Source organism: Muntiacus reevesi, chromosome 10 (genome assembly GCF_963930625.1).
Source record: "Muntiacus reevesi chromosome 10, mMunRee1.1, whole genome shotgun sequence".
NCBI lineage: Eukaryota > Metazoa > Chordata > Mammalia > Artiodactyla > Cervidae > Muntiacus > Muntiacus reevesi.
This window is the reverse complement of record NC_089258.1, coordinates 55,886,313-55,910,055: the sequence shown is the minus strand read 5'-3', so window position 1 is coordinate 55,910,055 and position 23,743 is coordinate 55,886,313. Positions and strand designations below refer to the sequence as shown.

General features: G+C 42.7%; 1 protein-coding gene across 1 annotated transcript in view; it reads right to left on the bottom strand.

Annotated features, from left to right (window-relative positions):
• The window catches only part of WWC2 (WW and C2 domain containing 2), a 145,716-nt gene that overhangs the window by 63,084 nt on the left and 58,889 nt on the right, over positions 1 to 23,743 (bottom strand). Inside the window, exon 2 of the mRNA XM_065946625.1 lies at positions 4,972 to 5,081. Coding sequence (XP_065802697.1) covers positions 4,972 to 5,081 — 110 coding nt within the window. The remainder of the gene's footprint in view (positions 1 to 4,971; positions 5,082 to 23,743) is intronic.

Below are 23,743 nucleotides of genomic sequence, written 5' to 3'. Positions count from 1 at the left end.
CGGACTAATCGGAGTTTCTGCGGGTGGAACCCAGACAATCGCAGGTTTATAAGCTCCTTTGGTGATTCCCATGAGCGGCTACAGCTGAGAGCCTGTGCTCTGCGACAGCTCACGCTCTGCATCCTGTGTGCAATTATGAAATTATTTGAAATATCCCATCTTAAAGTTGCTGAAACCTGCCTCCTGCACCCCTCCCAGAGGAAACCACAATAAAGGCCCAGGTCATAGACAGAGGTCAGCCAGTAAGAGCCCAAACATCTCCATTTCAAATATTCCTTATAACTCAAGATCTCTGGCCACCTAAATGTGCGATATTTACATTCAATTCCAGTATTTTGAAATACATGAATGCAAACTGACTCAAAGTACAGAGAATTCAGCCTCTAACACACAGAAATGTACGGTCTTAACTCTGGATGACCCAGGATTATCCTTACCTCTTAGTGTGCAAGCCTCTGAATACCACTTAGACCTAGTGACTTGCCTCAAATGGAGAGCACATGGATGAAGACGGGATGTCTCTGGAGACTGGGTTACAGGGGCTGCGACCACCATCTTGCTCTCTCTGCCTGGCTCTTCTTGGCTTTTTCAATCTAATGAAGCCAACTTCCGAATTAAAAGCCATCCTATGGACATAGCAGGCTTTTCTGGTGGCTCAGATTGTAAAAAACCTCCCTACAATGCAGGAGACCCAGGTTTGATCCCTGGGTTGCGAAGACCCCCTGGAGAAGGGAATGGCAACCCACTCCAGTATTCTTGCCTGGAGAATCCCATGAACAGAGGAGCTTAGAGGGCTACAGTCCATGGAGTTGCAAAGAGTTGAACATGACTAAGCTGGCTCAGATGGTAAAGCGTCTGTCTGCAATGCTGGAGACCTGGGTTCGATCCCTGGGTTGGGAAGATCCCCTGGAGAAGGAAATGGCAACCCAATCCAGTACTCTTGCCTGGAAAATCCCATGGACAGAGGAGCCTGGTAGGCTATAGTCCATGGGGTCGTAAAGAGTCGGACACGACTGAGCGACTTTACTTACTTACTAAGCAACTAACACTTCCACTTTCACACTATGGACATAGCGGGCTTTCCGAGTGGCACTAGCGGTAAAGAACCCACCTGCCAATGCAGGAGATACAAGAGATGTGGGTTCGATCCCTGGGTTGGGAAGATGCTCTGGAGAAGGAAATGGCAACCCACTCCAGGGTTCTTGCCTGGAAAAATTCCACGGACAGAGGAGCTCGGCAGGCTACAGTCCATGGGGTCGCCAAGAGTTGGACACGGCTACATGACTGAATGCACACACACAAACCCACACATGCAAGGAGTGAGGAGGGGCCATTGGCTGGCAGCTGACAAGAAGCTGAATTGTTTTGACAGCCACACATGTGAGCTTAGAAGCGGAGTTTCTCCGCTCATGCAGCCCAGCTCACACCTTGAGGTCAGCTGGAGAGAGCCCTAGAGCCAGAGGCCCGACTCTGCCCAGCCTTGCTTGGATGCATCGCCCACAGAAACGATGAGATAATAAAACGTATTTTAAGTCATAAGTTTTGGGGTAACTTGTTCCAGTGAGCTAAATAACTAGGAAACTAACCAAATAAAGAGATGACACAAATTGAAAGTGTAAATGAAAAACCTGAAATGTTTGTTAAGTTATAACAGCTATAGTAAGATATATATTCCCAGTTCTCTCTCAATATCTTTAGAGGTTTTACCTAATCATATTTCCCTACATATTGGCGAATGGGCATACTTTTCAATAAAATGCTTGTCAACAGCTAAATTGCCACAAAACACTGAAAGTAACACCGATGGACACTTAAGTGAGTAAAGTACAATGGTAATAATCATAATAATAACCTGTCAGTATTTGTTTTGGATAGATTAGCTGAAATACTCCAGTTGACTGGTTAAATAGCAGATGCTACTAGCTTCGGCAGGCACCGCTGACATTTCTGATATACCGTCCCATTCAAATAGAAACTACAAACACGGGTTCCCAGAGGCACTTTGAAGAAGGCTTCATAAAGTAAGACTGGGCTTTATCTCCATCACTTATGTTTGCTGAATAGATCAGTGAAGAATATTTATTAAATGTAAATACTCAAAAAAGTATATTACACAAATATGGTTTTTTTTTTTTTTTTATTAAGACCTGGTGGCCTTAGGAGATTACTGTATTATAATGCAATATAATTTGCATGCTGTCTACTATATAAGAGAAGTAATATATCACATACTGTTAAGACATCACACACCTCAAGGGAATTCACATTCCATCAGTTTTACAGATGGAGAAATTTATAGATAGCGAACACACTGTGAGCTACAAGAACTTATCAGGGAAGATAACATTAGACTCTTCAAAGGAATATTACTTCTGTCTCTTAAGCACATTTCTATTCTCTCTGCTGTGCGCAGGAAGAATGAATAAAATGAATATGAGCGACTCTCCTTATCTTCCATTTGAGAAACTTTCCTATGTTTACCTGTTACACTGTGTTATTTCTATAGACAGTTGAGCATCTACTGCCTGACTAGGGAAAACAAGATGCTCGGGGGTGATCCCTCCTGCCAAAGAGATTACAAAGCTCGGGACAGGTCGTGACATAGGAATTAAAGCAACAGGGACGACAAGCATTTTATACAGTAGAAAATGGTGAGCGCCCTGAGGTGAGCACGGTTGAGTGCCATGGCAGTTTAGAGACACGGGACTTTTTCCAGCTGAAAAAGTCAGGCCCGGTGGAATGGGCAGTGATTAAGCAGGGCTTTGAAAGGTCTGAGACAAGAGGCCCTTCGAGCACCAACCCCAGTCTGGCGCTCCAGCCGTTCTCCCAGCCTCTTTCACACCAGCCTCAGATCACTGACTTTCTCTTCTTTCTTTCATTAAGTCCTGCTTCCTGTGGCCTCTTCAGACCTCTGGCTTTACTTATGGGGCTTCCTTCTGCAGGCAGTTTCTCCTTCCAGCCCCAAACTGTACCCCAGCCCCTTATTTTCCAGGCCTGGTTAACGTACTCATCCTTTGGGCATCAGCTTAAAGCACCTTCTCTCGGGAGCTGCAGGCACACCCCTCAGAATGGACGTGGTGCTTTTCTTGTTCTCCTTTGATCTACTTGTGATGGTGGGAACAGAATCTAACTCTCTTCTCTCATTTCTTCCCCAGGACCTCAAGAGGGACGAGCTATGGTTTCTTGAATGTCACGTTGAGAGATACAAAACTCATTCTCTAAGCAACAGTGTGTGGCAGAAAAGGTTCTAAGTGAGGGCATGAAAGGATCTTGGTTATATTTTAGGAAGATCATCTGAGAGAAATGTGAGGTTCTCTTATCAAAAGAGTTGATATGATTGCGCAGAAAATTTTTTGGATGAAAGATTATATATCAAGTTTAAAAAAAGCAGTTTATAAAACTGTATGTGATATAATTCCACTTGATGTAAAAGATATATTGAAAACTCTGTGTGTGTGTGTGTGTGTGAACATGAAAAGGTCTGGCAGACACAATGAAAGGTTTAGAATACCTGGTTATCTCTGAGTTTTTTTCCTTTTTCTTTTACCTATAATTTATACTTTTCTCTTCAGCTCATGTATCGCTTCTATGAAAAATATTTTTAAAATTTTAAAATATTTTTTAAAGGGAAGTGCACAAGGTATCAGGGTCTGATAAGGCTAAGGGAGCAAAGCTGAAAACACAGAGGAAAAAACCATACTCTGTATCTTGATTGAGCAGCAGCTGCAAAGGTGTATATATTTGCCAAAATTCATTGAAATACATGCTTAAAATTTGTGCATTTTTATATGTAGATGGACCTTAATTACTAAAAGACAAAAGAGTTAAGGTGCAACTCTGACTCTATCAAAAAGTGATTTACTTCTGGTTGCAGTGATAATATCAAAACCTTACGGACAGTACTTCATAATTACCTTCTATTAATAGTTAGTTTCAAACACCTCCATCAATATCTAAACAGAACCCTGACTCCACACGCGCAGCCATTGAAAGGTGAATTCTACCACAAAACTCTTAGGGCCTAAAGGAACTATTGGTGTCAAGGTCAAAACTTTTACCTCTAGGTATTTAATAGTGTGACTTAGAAATAGTATTAAACAGCCAAACACTCTCTAATTTTTTACTGAAAAACAAACAAACAAAAGAAAATAATGCTGAAACTAAACAATGTCAAGACATAACATATGTGTAGACCAGCTGTTAAGAGAAGAACATACAATTTCCTCCCTAAACAACCTCACAGGAGTGTCTTTAAGATTAATGAGATAACGGATCAGAGCCTTTTTAGTGGGAAGACTACTTGCGGTGGGTAACTGGGGTACTTTGGGCCACAGTAAATCTGCCAGGTCCCTGGGATCCCATTACCAAAGAAAAATGGGGGACCTAAAAATTTATATTCTGATCATCAAGTTTTTAAATATTCAGAACAGTGTTTTCTAAAGCATAATTTAGAACTGAAATGCACTTTAATTTCTTTAAAAACAGAGAGGTTTTTAATCTGTGCATTACACAACAAAACTCTTCATTGTTCTAACATGGAAGAATTTATCATCCTACAAGGCACCCAAAGGCGGAAAAGTAAAGCCACAGTCACCGTCCACAAGAAGCTCACAATTTAGTGAGGAAAAACCTACAAACAATGTGAGGGCAGTACAGTGAGTAAGTAGCCGGTACTATGGACATATCTGCACAGGGCGCGTCATTCGGAATGGGGGAGGGGACTTGCAAGGTGGAGGGTCTGGTGCCCTTTCAGACAGACAGACAGACAGACAGACAGACAGACTCCTCTCTCCCCCTCTGCCCCCATAAGCCCAACAAAACTTCCAAAATGGACATTTCTGTTAAATATGAAAAGTGAGGGTTTGAAATAGAGAAATTCATTCTGTAGAGCGTTTGCTCTCCTGTATGACTCTAGATTTGGGGGGATTACTCGTCTGACATGCTTGTTTGTACCGAAAAGGAAACACTCACTGTTTATGTGATCGATGTAGTAGACACCAATCTGAGGGTCGAACCCGGCTTCCCATCCCCACGGCAGCTCATCGCCAACACAGTCAGCAAACGACAGGGGCTTGGTCAACCTGGAACAGACCAGAACAAAGGCACAGGTGACTCTTTCCATCCAACCGCACGTGTCAAAGTCCAGCACCACCCACGTGCTAAGCATCCAGGCTGTATTTCTGTTTTGTTCTTTACTGTTTCTGCTACTGTGCTTGAAGTCTTTAAAGAAAAAACAAACAAACAAACAAACAGGGCTAAAATGCAAAGATGAATATCCAAAAAAGTAGCAAGTCATGATACCTTTTGAAAGTTTATAGCTTAAGACTGTACAATAAATGAATAAGGTCATCCAGGAAGAACTCCAATCTGAGGGTCAGGATGGCTGGGATGCAGAGTGAGCTCTGAAGCTAAACAGCCTTCCCACCGAACAGAAAAGGGCTTGCCATGTGGCTCAGTGTAAAGAATCTGCCTGTCAATGCAGGAGCCGCAGGAGGAGTGGGTTTGATCCCTGGGTTGGGAAGATCCCCTGGAGGAGGGCATGGCAATCCACTCCAGTATTCCTGCCTGGAGAAGCCCTGGAACAGAGGAGCCTGGTGGGCTACAGTCCATGAGGTCACAAAGAGTCAGACACGACTGAGCGACTGAGCACGCACACATGCTCAAGACAAGATATACATCTGGTTACACCAACTACAGATTTGGCTGCTCTTCTAAAAATTAACTCGACTGCAAGGTCCATGAAGAGCTCTCCTTGACAGGAGGGGCAAATAGATCTTATTTTTACACTTGGACTTAATAGTCCCTCAACAAAATGTTTAATGGAACCAAACATACAAAGTATTAATATTTATACATCGATGGGACCTCACCTTTTGAAATGCCTTATACTTTTTCTTTTAGCCTTAAAGCTAATGGGGAAACAAGGTATCTAAGCAGAGTACAGGTTTTGGACTTTATCATGAGTTGATTTTCTCTCTCACTTTCTTCATTTTCGCTTCTCAGATTTTCCCTGGCAGCTGCAGGCAGGCCAGCACCAAAGACTGGTGACCACTCTGCTGTAGGATGGCCAACTTCAGGTGACATGTCTGCTAATTTAACACTCGGGCCTCATCAGCGCAGTTCCAAATATGAATTACCTGGACTCTCTGATCCCTGCTGGTGAGTATCGGTGATTTCACAGCGCAACTGAAATATAGGTCATTTCTAGAATTGCATCATTCATCAGAGTAACGAGCTGTGTCGTGTTTCAGAACTCTGGGAGGAAAACATGCAAAGGAAGGAAGGCCTTTCTTCCCAGGAGTGGCCTGCAACAGCCCTCCTCCGAGGATCCAGAGAAAGAAGTGTCTCCTTTTCTCTCAACCTTTCCTGAGTATGAAATCCACTTCTGGACATGGCTGCAGGGGTCCCGGCCTTCTGAGGCAGTCCAGCCCAGAGACGAGTCATGAAGAATCCCCTCCCGGGACCGACCTCAGGGCCAAGTTACTTCATTTTCACCAAGGGAATGATTTCTAATTCCTGACTTGGCTTTTTTCCTTTTTAGTCTCCCAGCTAAACCAATCATTTTCCTTGTTTTCATTTTCCAGTAGTTATGTATGGATGTGAGAGTTGGACTATAAAGAAAGCTGAGCACTGAAGAATTGATACTTTTGAACTGTGGAGTTGGAGAAGACTCTTGAAGAGTCCCTTGGACTGCAAGGAGATCCAACCAGTCCATCCTAAAGGAGATCAGTCCTGAATATTCACTGGAAGGACTGATGCCGAAGCTGAAACTCCAATACTTTGGCCACCTGATGTGAAGAACTGACTCACTGGAAAAGACCCAAAAGGCAGGAAGAGAAGGGGACGACAGAGGATGAGATGGGTGGATGGCATCACCGACTCGATGGATATGAGTTTGGGCAAGCTCTAGGAGTTGGTGATGGATAGGGAGGCCTGGCGTGCTGCAGTCCATGGAGTTACAAAGAGTCGGACATAACTGAGTGACTGAACTGAAAGCAATCATTTTAAGAAAATGATTTTGAACAGAGAGCTGTTTATTCCCCAAGTTTTTTCTAGAGTTCTTCTAGATACGGCCAGTACATTGATGAGCAGCGAGGCCAACATCACAGGCCCAAGCTTGCTGTTAACATCAAGTGAAAGCAGGTGACTGGTCTGGCCACCGTTGTAAACATCGAGGGTCAACACAGCCACACCACAGGGTATTTGCATTGTAAGGAACTGACTTGAGGAAAGCTTTTAAAACCCCTATTTCAACACAGGAGGCTTTTCTTCAGTTTTTTTGAGGACTAGTGTGGACACTGTGTCTGCTTGGGTGGCAAGGGGTGCTAAGAACTGTCATGATACCTTTTCCATTTATATCCAGGACTTGCAGCTCACTAGGATCCTTGTACGATCATCTTGTGTATCGCTGTCGGGAAAATTCCACGGAAGGAGGAGCCTGGCAGGACTACCGCCCGTGGGATCGCAAAGAGTCACACATGACTGAGCAACTTCACATCTTTGTTTATCATTACCCTCACTTTTTTTTTTTTTAATTTACAGAAAAGGTTGAATTACATTAAAAAAAAAAAAACCTATAAGGTGAGGCTATCTTACTGGACAGCCTTCCCTACCTCAGTTTCTTTCTCTTCATTTTAAGTGGTGGTCACAACCCCTATCTTCTCCTTGCAACGTGATTACTGGCTAAGATGAATGAAAGGATGAGAACGGAATAACTCAAGAGTGTCTAGGACATGGTTAGGCAGTCAATAAATGCAGGCGATTATGAACCCAAGCAGGACACGTGAATTCTCTCTCTCGCTCTCCAGGGGAACTGAGTCAGGCAGTGTACAGGCAGTTTCTTAAATCAAATCCTTGGGCCCTGGAGTAAAGTATATATTATGCCTAAAGGATCAGAAACTCTAGGGCCCAGCAGTGTTTGTTTAATCAAGTGTTCCAAGTAATTCGAAAGAATTTGGCTCAGAAGTTAAGAACTTGAAGTTTGGCATCAAAGGGACCTGGATTCAAGTCCTTGTTCTGCCATCTTACAACGCCAGGCAGGTTATCAACCTTAAAAGCCTCTATTTTCCAATCTATTATTTTTTTAAAAAGGTAGGGATGGAGTGGGGAGGAGATCATGAAGTTTAAACGAGAACCAATTGGTGTGATGCCTGACAAGTGGAAAGCTTCCATATGTAGTAGACGAGCGAAATGAATCTCAGCCATGTTAAGCAAGGCATCTAAACATGGCAACTTGCCACATTCACTCTGCAAACCTGCAGTCAATTTGAACTTAATCTGAGTCCAAAATCTGGCTCTTAGAATTGTGCTCAAATCCCACCTTATATCATGAAAAATGTGCAGGAAAACTGGGTTTTCTTTTGACAAAGGTACTAGATACTATGTGTATCAAAAGCTTACCACGTCATGGGACATGGCCCTCTCTTCATACTCTGTCTGTGAGACTGAGCTTCCATCACCTTATTGGACAAAGCCCCTTGCACATCCTTCTGCTGGAGGATCCTCTCTCCCTAACCTCCTCTATCTGGGCTGTCTAAAAGGCACAGGCATCCCAAAGAAATAAAGGATAAGGAGACATGGAAATGGTATGTTTGAATGACAAAAGATAGACATTATGCAAGTTTTATCCCAGCACCAAAGCAACGTGTTCAAGCCTAAGTATGATGTGAATATACCTACTACTTCGAGAATCAGAAGTCACAAAAGTTTTAGAACATGCACTATGATTACTATGATAGTAACTTGATTACACTTGGAAATAATCCAGCTTTTTCTATTATTGCTTAAAGCAGACAATAAGCACTTTATTAACTGTCACTGTCCTAACACTGGCATTACTTCTATAAGTATAAATGTAACTGTGAACTCACTTAAAAATTCAGATATTTCCCTTCCTGGAACGTTAACATAAATGCTTCCTTGCAGTCTTGCTGCAAAAATCAATTTAATACTGTATTTTCTGTATCTGGATAAACACAGATCTTTTCTCTATGCCCTATCGATAAGGGTAAAACCATTAAACACACATTAATAAATTTCAAACTTTTAATTCTTTTGCAAGTTATGAAACAGATATAGAGCAACATTCTCAGGTACTAAACTAAGAAAAGCACTCAGATAGGCTGCTATCCTGATAAAGAAAACATATTACTATGATACACTAAGAAGTAACCAGAAACAAAAAGAAATAGCAGACATATTCCAAAATTAGACACAATGTGACTCAGAGAAATGTTTCTAAATTTCTTCCTCTTGTTTTGCTCGAGGAATCTCTGAAAGAGTCAATCTTCCTTTGATGTCGAGGAAGTAAAAAATGGATGGAGTTTGTTGGTTCTCCCACAAAGGAGCAACAGCAGGCAGAAAGCCTGAAATTACCGAGCGTCTTTATGCTAAATTCCAGAGATTACCCTTTGCTTAAAAAACAGTCTTCCTTTGCACCGTGACTAATGTGAAGAAAATGGCAATTTACTGCAGCACTTGGCCACAGTTTACATACAAAACTTGAACTCGGCATGGTATTTCCTCTCCTTGTGGGCATTATATCATTCTTTCATACAACCCATCACTGAGTGTTTACTGTCAGGCCACGGAGTCAGGGTCCTATGACAGATGTCGCGCACAGATGAATGTGCCCCTCCCGCTTATATGATGGTGAATATTGTTGTGTGTGCAAGTGCAGCCGGACACACTCACTCGTGCTAACTGCAACTGAGTCTGTGCTAACTAACGCTGGATGAAACGACGCTTGATAGAACCATTTTCAGGTTAATAAAACTCTTGCCACGGTTCCAGTCTCCCAAATGTACAGTTGAACATGAATGTTAAAGGTCTGAAGAGTTCTTTTCACTGCACAGCATCTGTTGCCGCTGACGTTTAACTCAAGGCAGAGTTCGTACCGTCGACAGCGATCGCTACAGAATCGGTCCACACCAACCTGCTTGCATTGTTCTGAGAACAGTGGTGGGGTTAAAGATGAGGCTCACAACGTGAATTTTACAGGGCAGGTAGAAATAACAGAACTCTCTCTACTCCTGAAAGAATTTTAATTTACAGTGATGCGATCAGTTTCCATCACTCTTCTTATCAGGCAAACTGGCAACACCAAGGAACGAACGGGACCGGGAGAAACAGGGCTGAGTGAAGAGGCAGCGAGAAGAAACTGACTTTTAAGAACACAAACCTCTTCGGAGGAGGGTAATGCAGTTGGTTTTGCGTCTTTGGGAAAACTTGCTTAAATTCTTCTCAGCGGGTCCTGCTGGATAGGAGGGGGCTGGCAGACAGGCAGGACCACGGATCGGGGAGGGCATGGCTGCCCCAGGGCTTGAAGGGCTCATCCAAGGTTACCAGCTGAAAGGGGCGTCACAGGGGCGTCTAGCTGGGCTCACTTCTTCAGCCTGAGTCCACGTCCTCTCTGATCCACTGGCTCCCATCCTGGTCTCCTCTGCTAGACTCTGGCCTTCCTACAGCTGAGCCTCACCGCGGCTGATTTTATTCATGGTGCCACAGAGAGCCAGGTTCATCCCTCTTCCGCGTGGCGGGCTTTCAGATATTTAAGCATAGCGGTCTTGTTTCTGGGTCTGCTTGCCTACAGCCCGGGACGCCCCATCCCGTTGACTGAACAGCGAACAATAAGAACAGTCCCCTCTTACCCTTCAAAAAGCCTTCCTCAGGTGTTCTGGCTTTTTTTTTTTTTAACTTTGGCCACACCCCAGGCAATCTGGGTCCTTCTTTTCCAGACCAGGGATTGATCCTGTGCCTCCCGCATTGAAAGGTGGAGTCTTAACCACTGGACATTTACGTCCTAACTTCACTCTAATTCTGGAGCAGAGATTTCAGGTCTGGAGGATGGCAGGAGGCCCGATCAGCATCTCCCTTACACCACCAAATGGAATCCTCTCACTCCTTCAGAAATAGACGCCTGAAAGGCAACCTTTGTGAGTAATTCACCTTCAAAGTACACACAGCTTGTGTGCCCCCAAAGTGCTGCTGCTTTGGGGATGCAAACACAGTACCTACAAAAATGCCAATACTCCCAATTTTCTATGTTAAAAAAAAAGTCAATTTTCACATTGAGTAAATTATACTGCTAATAAACATTTTCTGAGTCCTTCCATGTACCACACACGCTTTAAATATGTATGTATGAGTTAAATCCCCATAAAATCCTGCCAAGTAGAGGCAAGTATTATCTCCATTTGAACACCCTGTGCAGGAAAAACAAAAATCAAAGGAGCCTGTGACGGTGCCGCACACGCCCCTCTAGTCCAAGGTGGGGGTTTCCAGCCATTAAGTTGCTTGTGCAGGATACAGCCATCGGTACCGCCAATTCTGGGCACGGATTTAACTACTGATACCTTACTTGGATTGACTGGCCACCAATTTCTGGAAGAAATGGCAAAAAAGGAGTTCCATAAAAAAGTTCTGGAGGGCTACTTCCTTGGCGGTCCAGTGGAATAGACTCCATGTTTCCAATGCAGAGGGCCCAGGTTCAAACCCTGGTTGGGGAACTAAGATTCCACATGACTTGCAATGTGGACCCTCCCAAGAAAAGAACTTCTGGCAGGAGGAGGTGGAAGGGGCCCTGGCCTTTAAGATGACCCCACTGAGGAGGGGTCCATCATGGCCTCTGCCTGAGCACATCTGGGTCCAGCAGTAGCTGTGAGTGCCATGGGGACCTTCATGCCAGAAACTCTGGCGGGAGGGGCTCCAAAGAAGTGAAAAATAAAGCCCAATTGCAGATGAATGGAAGATACACTCCAAGGACATGCAGCTCTTAAATTCTTTAGAGATTCGATCAAAGATCAAAAGTAGACTGAATAGCAATTTCTAGGTAAAACTATAAGATGTATACATGTTTAAGAATTAGCAGGAGACTATAATATGATTCAATTTAACTGCTTGTATTGCCTGCCTATTAAAGTTAAAAAGAAGAGTTGAGGCTAACAAAGCCAAAATTGTGAATTCCCTTTCCCTCAGGGGCTCTTTAAATACCAGGACTGACCTGAAAATTTGAGTTAGAGCAGAGGTTCTCAAACCTAAGAGCATACCCCACTCATCTGAAAAGATGGTTAAAACAGATTGCCGGGGCCACCTTAGGGTCTGGGACTCAGCAGATAGGGCCTGATCTACTGATACTAGGATTTGCAAGGTGTTTTTTGGTTTTTTTTTTTTTAAAGAAATTTTAAAATTTTCATACAGTTCAAATCAGTGTTTGTGGTTCAGTTCAGCTCCTTCATTGCCAAATCTGGGGACAGGGACTGCTTCAGCTTCTCTGCCTTCTCTTTGTGATAACTGAAGAGTAAAGGTATCTGCTGCATCGAACTTTAAACTTCACATTTTCCTTAATTTTTCTTGACCTGGACAGATTTGGTGTTCTTTCCCTTGGCTGTGAGCAGAAGTCCTTGATTTCCCCAACTGTGTAAGACATGGCCACAAGGTGCAAAGAGCGGAAAAGGAAGGATCTGCGTTTGTAACGAGTTCCCCAACGATGCTCATGCTGTGGGTCCCTGGACCACACTTTTGAGAACCATTGTTTAAAGGCACATTACACAGCCCCAATCCACCCAGTGACAGAGAAAACGAAAACAAACACAATTTAAAAATGAAACTGGAGGGAATTCCCTGGCAGTCCAGTGGTTAAGACTCTGTACTTTTGCCACCAAAGGCAAAGGTTCAATTCTTGGTCAGGGAGCTAAGATCCTGCAAGACTTGCAGCATGGGGGGAAAAAAACTGGAAGCAAAAGTCTATGTTTCAAAAATCTCTATTATGACAACTATGACATATTTAGCAAAATTAGTAGCTTGCTAATTCTCAAATTTGGGCCACTTTGTTTAATTTTATGTAAACTTTTCTCCTCAAAGAACACTTAAATAATTTGAAAATAAGTTCTTCAGAAACATGGTTTTCTCTTTCTCTCATCTTCTCCCTTATATATGAAATACACAGTAACAAGTACTCAACATTATTAGTCATCAGGGAAATGGAAATCAAAACCACAATGAGGTACCTACTAGGATGAGTATAATTTAAAAAACAGAAATACCAAGTGTTGATGAGGATGTAGAGAAACGGGACATTGTTGACGGGAAGCTAAGATGGTACAGCCTCCATAGAAAACAGTTTGGTAGTTCCTCAAAGAGTTAAAACACAGAGCTATTGTATAATCCTGAAATCCCACTCTGAGGTGAATAACCAAAAGAATTGAAAACAGGTACCCAAACTATTACACGTACCTGCAGGTTCATAGCGCCACTGAAGGCCAACAGGTGCAAAGAACTCAAGAGTCCATCAGTGGATGAAAGGACAAGCAGTGTGGTATATACGTGCAATGGAATACTATTCAGCTATGAAAAGGAATGAAGTATCAATACCTGGAAATACTAAATATGCTACAATGTGGATGAACCTCCAAACATTATGGTAAGTGAAAGAAGTCAAACACAAAGGTCACACATTATAATTCTATGTATATAAAATATCCCGTATAGATAAACACATGCAAATGGAAAGAAGATCAATGGTTGCCAGGGACCACAGAGAGAAGCAATAGACAAGTGCCCATCGGTAGTGGAGTGATGGAAATGTTTTGGAACTAGAGAGAGGTGGGGGTTGAACTCCACTGTGAATGCATATATACCACTGAATTGTTCATCTTAAAGTGACTGATTCTGTGTTTTGTGAATTTCACCTCAATAAACTGTTTCATAAAATTAGTGACAAGTTTTAAGAATGCTGAGACTCCAAGTGATTATTTGGAGTAAGTAAAACAATAAAAATATGGGAAAATATTCAACTTCACTAATAATAAAAAGAAAAGCCAAATAAAACAATAATGAGGCTTGATTTTAAGACTCTCAGGATATCAAGTTTTTGTTTTGTTTTGCTTTGTCCCAAGGATGAAATTCAGTTCTGGTGGAAGATGTGGGAAATCAGTTCCTTTCATTTATTGCTGGTGATTCTGTAACTTGATACATCCTTTTAACAAACAGTTTGGCAGTATTAAAAAACCATTACACTGTTGATCCCATGTAACCTAGGAGTGCAATTTTTACACAGTGTTTCCCGAACCCCGTCCCACCTGATCACCCCCAGAAAGACTGAGGAGCTGCCTTAAGCATCTTACTAGGTTCCTGTCTTTCTCATCAGCCTACGGGCTTCTCAAGGCCAGGGCCCCTTCAGCCTTCTCTGCATCTCTAGCCCAATGCCTTCCTCACACACAGTCGGCAGAGCAACGGTGTTGACTGACCAAGTGGGTGCAGGTTAGAAAGGAAGACAAAAAATGAAAACAAGGATACCATGGAAGAACTGTGATTTTAAAAAATGTTCAGTTTACACAGATGTAACAGTAAATGCATTTACTAAAAGCATAATATGAAGGTTGATATTAAGATGATAGCTGACCTTGCATCACGGGACGGGATAGGAGAAAAACATCTTTAAAACCTGAATCAAAATACTTGTCTCATAATTTTATTTTAGTTGACTATCATTACATTATGTATCAGAAATGAATAGCTAACAGAAAACAGATTCTTAGTTACAAAGAGGGCAAGGAATTTATTTCAGGTGTTTTAAAAATTCAGCAAGTTTTTTTTTTTTTTTTTAAATATTTGACCCAGAGAAAACACAGAGGTCAGCAAACACTTTAACCTGTACCTCTTTTCTCTGCTAAGTGCCAAGAAATGTTTGCTTGCCGGATTATTCGGTTTTGGAAAATAGTTTGAGAATTTAAGTGGATATGTTGGCAAAGAAGGTAGGAATGTTTGAAAGAGGAAGAGGGCTTAAGAGATTACTGTCCAAACAAACAAAAACCCACCACCATGGTCTTGTTCTCCTACCTAGAGTTCAAACAACACACAACCGGTAACAGATTGCATCACAGATAATAGCTGTTCAAGGACCAGGATAGGAAGAAGCTTGACATTCACTCTGGAGAACATACCCATCCCAACAACAAAGAGATGACACATGGCTCACTCACCCTCTGTGTGGACACAACCTTGTTAGATTCAACCTCTTTCTTACAGAGGTCGACTAAGGAACCTAGGTTACTTTTATCAAAACGTAAGCAACTAGGCTTCCCAGGTGGCTTCCCAGGTGGTAAAGAACCCGCCTACCAATGCGGGAGACACAGGTTCAATCCCTGGTCTGGAAAGATCCCCTGGAGAAGGAAATGGCAGTCCACTCTAGTATTCTTGCCTGGAAAATCCCATGGACAGAGAAGCCTGGTGGGGTACAGTCCGTGGAGTCTCAAAAGAGACAGACACAACTTAATGAATAAAACAAACCACCACAAAGTAAGTGAAGGTTCATTTAACCATATACCACCATTCCTCGACAAGATAACTGGAAGGGGGGCGGAATCTAATAATGACCACTAAGGTTCATAATCTTTCTATATGCTTATTTGCTTCTTTTGTGAATTGTCCTTTTTTAAAATTATGTTCTTTGTCCTTCTTAACAATTTGTGACAACTTTTAATATAAATATGTTTCCAAGGATATTATTTATCCATAAACTTTGTTTATGATGAGTAAAAGATTGATTATTTAAAAGTGTTAGGCTAAATGGATAGCCAGTTAAGGGATAAAAGCTAGATCCTGTCTCTTCCTTATAACAAAATTAATTTCAGATAAATCCAAAGAACTATATGTGATACATGAAAATAACTGAGGTATGAAACCCACTAGAAGAAAAGACAGGCAAGAATTCTTTAAGACTTCTGGATGCCACCTCTTAACCTAGTGTTTCAAACTGTAGCCCCTTAACACTTGCTGTTGAAAATAAATACAATGAAAACAAAATCGTAATATGAAACTTTATCAGACTGCTGGCAGCAGCTTTGAGCTAATGGCTTGCTCTCTTTGTTAAAAAAGCAATTAAGTATTAGAACAACAGACTGGTTCAAAATTGGGAAAGGAGTATGTTAAGGCTGTAAATTGTCACCCTGCTTATTTAACTTATATGCAGAGTACATCATGCAAAATGCTGGGTTGGATGAAGCACAAGCTGAAATCAAGATTGCCAGGAGAAATATCAATAACCTCAGATATGTAGATGACACCACCCTTATGGCAGAAAGTAAAGAGGAACTAAAGAGCCTCTTGATGAAGGTGAAAGAGGAGACTGGAAAAGCTGACTTAAAACTCAACACTAAAAACATGAAAATCGTGGCATCTGGTCCCACTGCTTAATGGCAAACAAATAGGGAAACAATGACAGACTTTTTCGTGGACTTCAAAATCACTGTGGACGTTGACAGCAGCCATGAAATTAAAAGATGCTTGATTCTTGGAAGAAAAGCCATGACTAACCTACACAACGTATTAAAAAGCAGAGACATTACTTTGCCGACAAAGGTCCATCTAGTCAAAGCTATGGTTTTTCTAGTGGTCATGTATGGATGTGAGAGTTGGACCATAAAGAAGGTTGAGCACTGAAGAATGGATGTGGTGTTGGAGAAGACTCTTGAGAGTGAGTCCCTTGGACTGCAAGATCAAACCAGTCAAGACTAAAGGAAATCAATCCTGAATATTCATTGGAAGGACTGACGCTAAAGCTCTCATACTTTGGCCACCTGATGCGAAGAGCCGACTCATTGGAAAAGACTCTGATGCTGGGCAAGACAAAAGGCAGGAGGAGAAGGGGACAACAGAGGATGAGGCAGTTGGATGGCATCACTGACTCAATGGACATGAGTTCGAGCAAGCTCCAGAAGGTGGTGATGGACAGGGAAGCCTGGTGTGCTGCAGTCCATGGGATTGCAAGGAGTTGGACACAACTTGAGTGACTGAATAACAATAGCAAGTATTAGAAAGGTGCTAAAGACATAATATTAGCCCCATTAGATCTCCTTGATCTAAAAGAAGACTTGAAAAGCAGGGGGGAGAAAAGTCTAAAAATTACTTAATGTGGTTTTCCTACTCCACTGCACCTACCTGGGGAAATACAGTTCTGGGCTGAATAGAAGACCTCAGCAAGGAATGCAGACCTGGGGCAAATTTTAATTTAGGAAATTAAAAGTGAGGGACCGGGTTCACAAAAGTAGCAGGTCTCAAAGTTCGGCCCCTGATCCAGGAGCATCAGCCCCACCTGGAACCTGGGTGGAAATGCAAGTTATTAAGTTCCTCCCCCCAAACTACTAAATCGGAAACGGGGAGGGCATGGTCATGCTCTCTGCAGGATCCTCAGGGATCCTCATGCCTGTGAGAGCTGGGGAGAGGCTGAAACGGAACCCAGTCTTCCCTTTCACCACTGGAGAAGGGGCGACCGCAGGGACAAGCAGGAAGGCGACCGCGCTGGGGGCAACTCGGAGGGCAGGGAAATGAAATAACAGGATTCGAGGCTCTGGGGGCCGGCAGCCCTCCCAGTCTCTGGATATCTGAAAGCAGAAAAGCTGGGTAATGAAATGCTGGGGGTGTTACTCAAACAGTGCGCTCAACAGACCTGACAGCAGGAACTGAGAAAGTCCACAAGGCTACGATTTGCAGTTTCAAAGGAGTGTGTTGATACCAGCACAGGTAAGCAAAATGATAATCAATTAATGTAAAATTATGTCGTGTGCCAGGTGCCAGAGGGACAAGGCAGCTGAGATGCGGGGTGAAATTTCCAGGCGGAGATCAGACAATGGGTGAGACAGATGAGCCAGGCAAGGCCTTGGGATGTGCCCACGTTTAGGGTGCCAGAAGGAGGTCACGGTAAGGATGCCGAGGAAACCGACTTCAACTAGAAGTGGAAAACCAACCGCAAGACACGTCAGTCTTGAGTCCTTTTATTCCTGCCAATAGGAAGTAACAATAAAACTACCCACAAAGAGACATTTCATTTATGCGTCCGTTGGGTCTTCCGACGTTTACCGACAGCCTCTCTCAAACTCTGGGACACACGAGATGCACGAGGTCTGGCTGTGGTCCCACCACTGCTTCTGCAGACCATGAGCGCCTGTCCCCTAGGTGGGAGCTGCATAGAAATCGCCTGGCCGGCGGTGGCCAAACGTTTGCTCTGGGGACAAAGACAAAGACTGTGCCTCCCTGCGGTGTCATGGATGAACCACCAGTGTCTTTGCGACCGTGGGTAGAGCTGAGGGGAACACAAAGTCATCCTTGTAATGACAACACGGGGCTAGGCTCCCGGAACCAAAGTGCCCATTTCTCTTTTATGTCCGTAGGCTCAATGTTTGTTACCAGGGGATGTAACCTCCAGAGTCTGGGAAAGCCAGCCCGCGCAGAGACCCCGTGGACGCGGTCTCTCTCCTTTCCACTGAGTCCATGGTAATTACCCACCTTCGTGCCCCTGGTCACTCTGACCACAGGAAGCAGCTACAGGTCATGCTGGAATTTAATAATTCCAAGCCTAGAGCTTTTTTTTTTTTAAATAGCATTACTGAAGTTTAATTTATATACCAGAAAATTTGCCCACTGTAAGTGTACAAATCAGACATTTTTAGTAAATTTATAGAGTTAAAACCACCCCACAATCTAAGTAGAGCAATTCTGACCACCCCCAAAGATGCCCCCTGCTCCAGCTGCCGTGTTCAGTCGCGTCCGACTCTTTGGGACCCCCATGGACTGTAGCCCGCCAGGCTCCTCTGTCCATGGGATTTCCCAGGCAAGAATACTGGAGTGGGTTGCTGTTTCCTTCTCCAGGGGATCTTCCTGACCCATGAGGCTGAACCCCCAAATCTCCTGCATTGGCAGGAGGATCCTTTCCCACTGCACCACCGGGGAACTCCATCTCCCCCACCACCGGCTACCACTAAGTTACTTTCTGTCTCTACAGATTTACTTTTCCTGGACTTTCATACAGACAGAAATCTGTGCTTTCTTGTGTCTGGCTTCGTTTAGCATGTTTTAGTGGTACATCCACATAGTCTAAAGACTGATTTATCTTTTTTCCCGCCTCCTCACGACCTGTCCTGTCCACCACAGGAGTCTTTGGGACCCAGAACAACGGCTACATCCAACACGTGCTGGATGACAGTCTTCTCTGCCTGTCCTCTCTGCTGAGGACCGCATCTGCCCTGAAGGACGCCACGCCCAACTCCCCATCACTCCCCCAATACACTCTAAAACCCTCTCAAGTGTATAGGCTTTTGCATTAAAAAGAGACTCATTCTGGTTCTGAATACAACCAAAAGAATCACAGATTTTTTTTTTTTTAAAGCTACAGGAATGGAATTCTGAGAATCAAATATCAGAAAACGAAGAAATGTTCGTAAGCGGCCCAAGGAATGGCGCTAACATGCTACAAATCAATTCCATCCCCAGCATTTGGTCTGCTGGCTAAACACATGATTGGATTTTTATAACTTATAGGAAGACTTTCTGTGGCGGTATTTCCTTGTGCCCTCCAGTCTCTGTTTTCCTCTGGCAGGGCACCAGGTCCTCCGAGCACTAGGAATTAGACGTGTGGCATGTCAGGAATGTCTGATAACTACACTAACTTCGGAGCTCACCCATTAGTCATAAACAGAAATGCCCTTTGAGCTCAGACTCAGATTCAGCTCGAAGCAAACAAAAGTCATGAGGCTGAGTGCTGGCCAAGCGCACAGGCCGTGTGGGGTGGGCTGAGAAGGCTCTAAATACTGTTCTTCATCGCAGCAAAGACAAAGACTGCTTCATTATCCAAAATGTTCACACACCCAAGGTGCGGAGCATCGCTTGGTTAAGTTTTCGATTAGTGACACCTGAGTGAGAAACACCAACCATTAAAATTACTTTATAAAGTTCGCCCTGTTCCTGTATACTTTCACTAGCATCTCCTTAACCGGGGCTCATTTTTAGTCATTAATCCAGTTCTGGAGGTGTTGGTACTGCTCAAGATTAATTTAAAGAAAAAACACAACAAACGCTGAGGAGGGACTTCCCTGGCAGTCCAGGGGTGACTCTGGGCTTCGACTGCAGGGAAACACAAGTTCAATCCCTGGTCAGGGAGCCAAGATCCTGCAAACTTCCAGGTGGGGCCAAAAAAAGGGCCAAAAAAAAAAAGAGAGAGAGGGAGAGAAATACCAACCAACTGTAGCATGTTTATCTCAACTGGATCCCAATTTTTAATTAAAAAAAAAAGGATAAAAGAATTATTGGAACTACTGGGTAATTTAAATATACTAGATGTTATACTAGAGATGTGGGATGACAGATGTTAGATGATATGACAGGATTTAAAAAATTTTCCATAGTTGTAATAATTGGTATTATGGTTTATAAAAGAATACTTCTTTCAAAGATGCATGCTGAACTAGTTAATAGAGAAGGGTCATGATATCTGTAACATACTTTCCAATGTTATAGCAAAAAAAACCCAAAACCCAACATAAACACAGTACACACACATATCTAAACAGAGAGGGAAGAGAGAATAAAAGAAATGTGGTGGTAAATTGTCAGATTTACAAATTTTTCATAATAAAAAATTAAGGGAAGAAAATTCCTCATTAAGGAAATTTCAATAAACACAACAGATTCAATATATTCCATCTAGAAAACTGCAGGAAAGGGATTTAAAAAATCAAGCACAGAAGGACAGAGGGCAGGTCTGGGGACCAGAGCCACAAAATTTGGGCTGGCAGAAAGTCATGTGGTAACTGAGGTGGCAGAGCGGAGAAGCAGGAAACCTAAGTCGGCAAGGGAGAGCCAGGCAGCTGATTGATTCATGCTGCAAACCCCTGAAAGGTCTGGAATTCCAGCCTTAAGGACCTCGGAGAGTTGGGTGTGGTTGTGGAGGGCTGGCCGGAAGTCTAAGATGTAGCCAGCCCATCAGCCTGCCTTTGCCCAACCTGGGTGAAACTGAAGATTTCCTCTCTAGAGTGACTCAGTCACGGAGATTCTGCACTTCCCGGCAGCTGGTCCAGGCGCCCCATCCCTACTCAGCTCTCAGAACCCCTGGTAGAGGGGCTTGCATTTACCAAGTTGTATCACTCAGGTCAGGCCAGGTAGTGAGTGCTGTAATTAAAAAACAATCCAAAGTCTCAGTGGCTGAACACAGCAGACTCTGATTTCCCACTCAAGCCAAGTTCGAAGTGGTTCTGCATGACTCCCCCCGGCAGCTGGCCTCCACAGTACAGCTCAGGTTCCCGGATATGCCTCGGGTGACTGGCACCTCCATTACAATACTAGATAGATGGACAGATCTCGATCGGTCAGTCTTGTGGGTGGGGGTTACATGTACATCCATACTGTTCACATCCCATGGCCAAAACACATCTCTAGGAGGCTGGGAAATTAATCCCCTCATGTGCCTGGAAGGAGTGGGAGAAACAGAATGATTGGTATTAGCTATTCTAAGGCAAAATTTAAGAACCCTGGGCCTCTTAAATAAAAGCAGAATCTAAAACAAATACACTAAAACAATGAAACATACAATTTAATGCACAGGAGAAAATCTGAACTCTGTTCACAGAAATTGAAGGAAGTTTAATCAATTATCATCTTCGGAGAGATATAATACTGTCTAAAAATAAACATTTGGAGAAAGAAATTTAAAACCTTTGGAAATGAACAATATGATAGAAGAAGTGATCCTATCTATTAAAGTGTTAGAAGATTAAGAAAATTTCCCAAAAAGTAAGACAAATAGAAAGAGAATGATAAAAAAAAATTGGAGGCCCAGTTTTGGGGAGGTGTGGGGGTGGAAAACGTGAGGTTTACCATTCTGAGTAGTGGAAGTTCCAGAAAGAGAGAGAGCAAAGTACACATGAAGGGGATGACATTATCAAAGATGCAATATAAGAAAATTTCTCAGAACTGAACAACTGGTTTCTTGATTATAAATAGCCCACCCAGAAGAATTGTTTAAAAAAAAAAAAAGACCCACGTCAAAGCACAATACTGTGGAATTTTAGAACATAGATGCAACAAGAAGAGTCTAAAAACTTTCAAGAAGAACTAGGTCACCAAAAAAAAAAAAAAAAAAAAAAAAAAAAATCAAGAATCAGAAAGGCTAGGGCTTCCTAGGTGGCGCTAATGGTAAAGAACCTGACTGCCAATGCAGGAGAAAGGCTATACACTAACAACACATTTCTGAAAAAGAAATAAAGAAATCAATCTCAATTACAACAGCATCAAAACCGGTAAAATACCTAGGAATAAATTTAACTACAGAGGTGACGTATCTCTACTCTGAAAACTATAAGACATGGATGAAAGAAATTGAAGACGAAGAAATAAATGGAAAACTATCCAGTTTTCATGGATTGGAAGAATTATCGTTAAAATGTCAATTCTACCAAAAGCCAACTATAGATTCAGTGCAATGCCTATCAAGATAACAATGGCTTTTTTGCTAAATAGAAGTAAAGAAAATACTCCTAAAATTTATACAGAACTACAAAAGACCCTCAACGGCCAAAGCAAACTAAAACTAAAAGCAAAGCTAAAACTCAACAACAAAAATAAACGAATAACCGAATTTTAAAAATGGGCATAGGACCATTTTTTGGATGCTCTTCTTTGGATTGTTTTCCGAAGAAGACACACAAAAGGCCAAGAGGTACAGGAAAAGATGCTCAGCATCACTAGTCACCGAAAGTGAAGTTGCTCAGTCATGTCCGACTCTCAGCGGCTCCATGAACTGCAGCCTACCAGGCTCCTCCATCCATGGGATTTTCCAGGCTAGAGTACTGGAGTGGGTTGCCAGGTTCTTTTCCAAACTAGTCATTGGGGAATGCAAATTAAAACTGTGGTATCACCTCATGAGTGTCAGAATGGCCATCACCAAAAAGACAAGGGATGACGAATACTGGCGAGGCTGTGGAGAAAAGGAAAGCCCTGTGAACTTGGGGTGGGACTGTACAGCCACTATTGAAAATAGTATGGAGGATCCTCAAAAAAATTAAAAATAGAACTTACCATATGGTCCAGCAATTTCACTTCTGGAAATATATCCAAAGGAAACAAAACACTAACTCCAAAAGGTGTCTGCACCTCTACGTTCATAGCAGTGTTATTTATAATACCCAAGACATGGAAACAACCTAAGGCTCCATCAGTGAATGAATGGGTAAAGAAGTTCTGCTGTCAATCCATATATAGCACAACTATATATATATGTGTGTGTGTGTGTGTGTGTGTATACATATATTATTCAACTATAAGAAAATGAGGAAATCCTATTATCTGTGCCAACATGGATGGACCCTGAAGGCATTAGGCTAAGTGAAATAAGTCAGACAGAGAAGGACAAATTCTGTATGGTCTCTTATTTGTGGAATCTGCAAACAAACAAACAACAACAACAACAACAAAACCCTCAGTAAAGAGATCAGACTTGTGGTGGGAGGAGGGTGAGGGAAGAGGGAACTGGAGGAAGATATTCCAAGGCACAGACTCCCAACTGTAAGGTAACTGAGTCCTGGGGACGTGACATCGAGCACGATGATTACAGTGACAGCCGGCAGCGAACCCTGCTGTGTGATGTACAGGGAAGTTGTCAAGAGAGTCAATCTTAAGAGTTCTCCATAAGAAGACAATTTTTTCTTTTTTCTTCCTTTTCTTGTTAGTGTATCTGTTGAGATACACTATAAGATAGCTGAACCTATGGTGGTGATCATTTCACCATATATATAAATCAAACCATCACGCTGTATGCCTTGAACTGATAAAGCACTGCATGTCAATTATTTCTCAATAAAATAGGGGCGGGGGTTGGGTGGAAAGAATCAGAAAGGCACCAGACTTCTCAAACACAAGATTGGAGGCTAAGAAGTCAGTAGAAAAATATGGTCACATTTTTTAGTACAAATTTTTT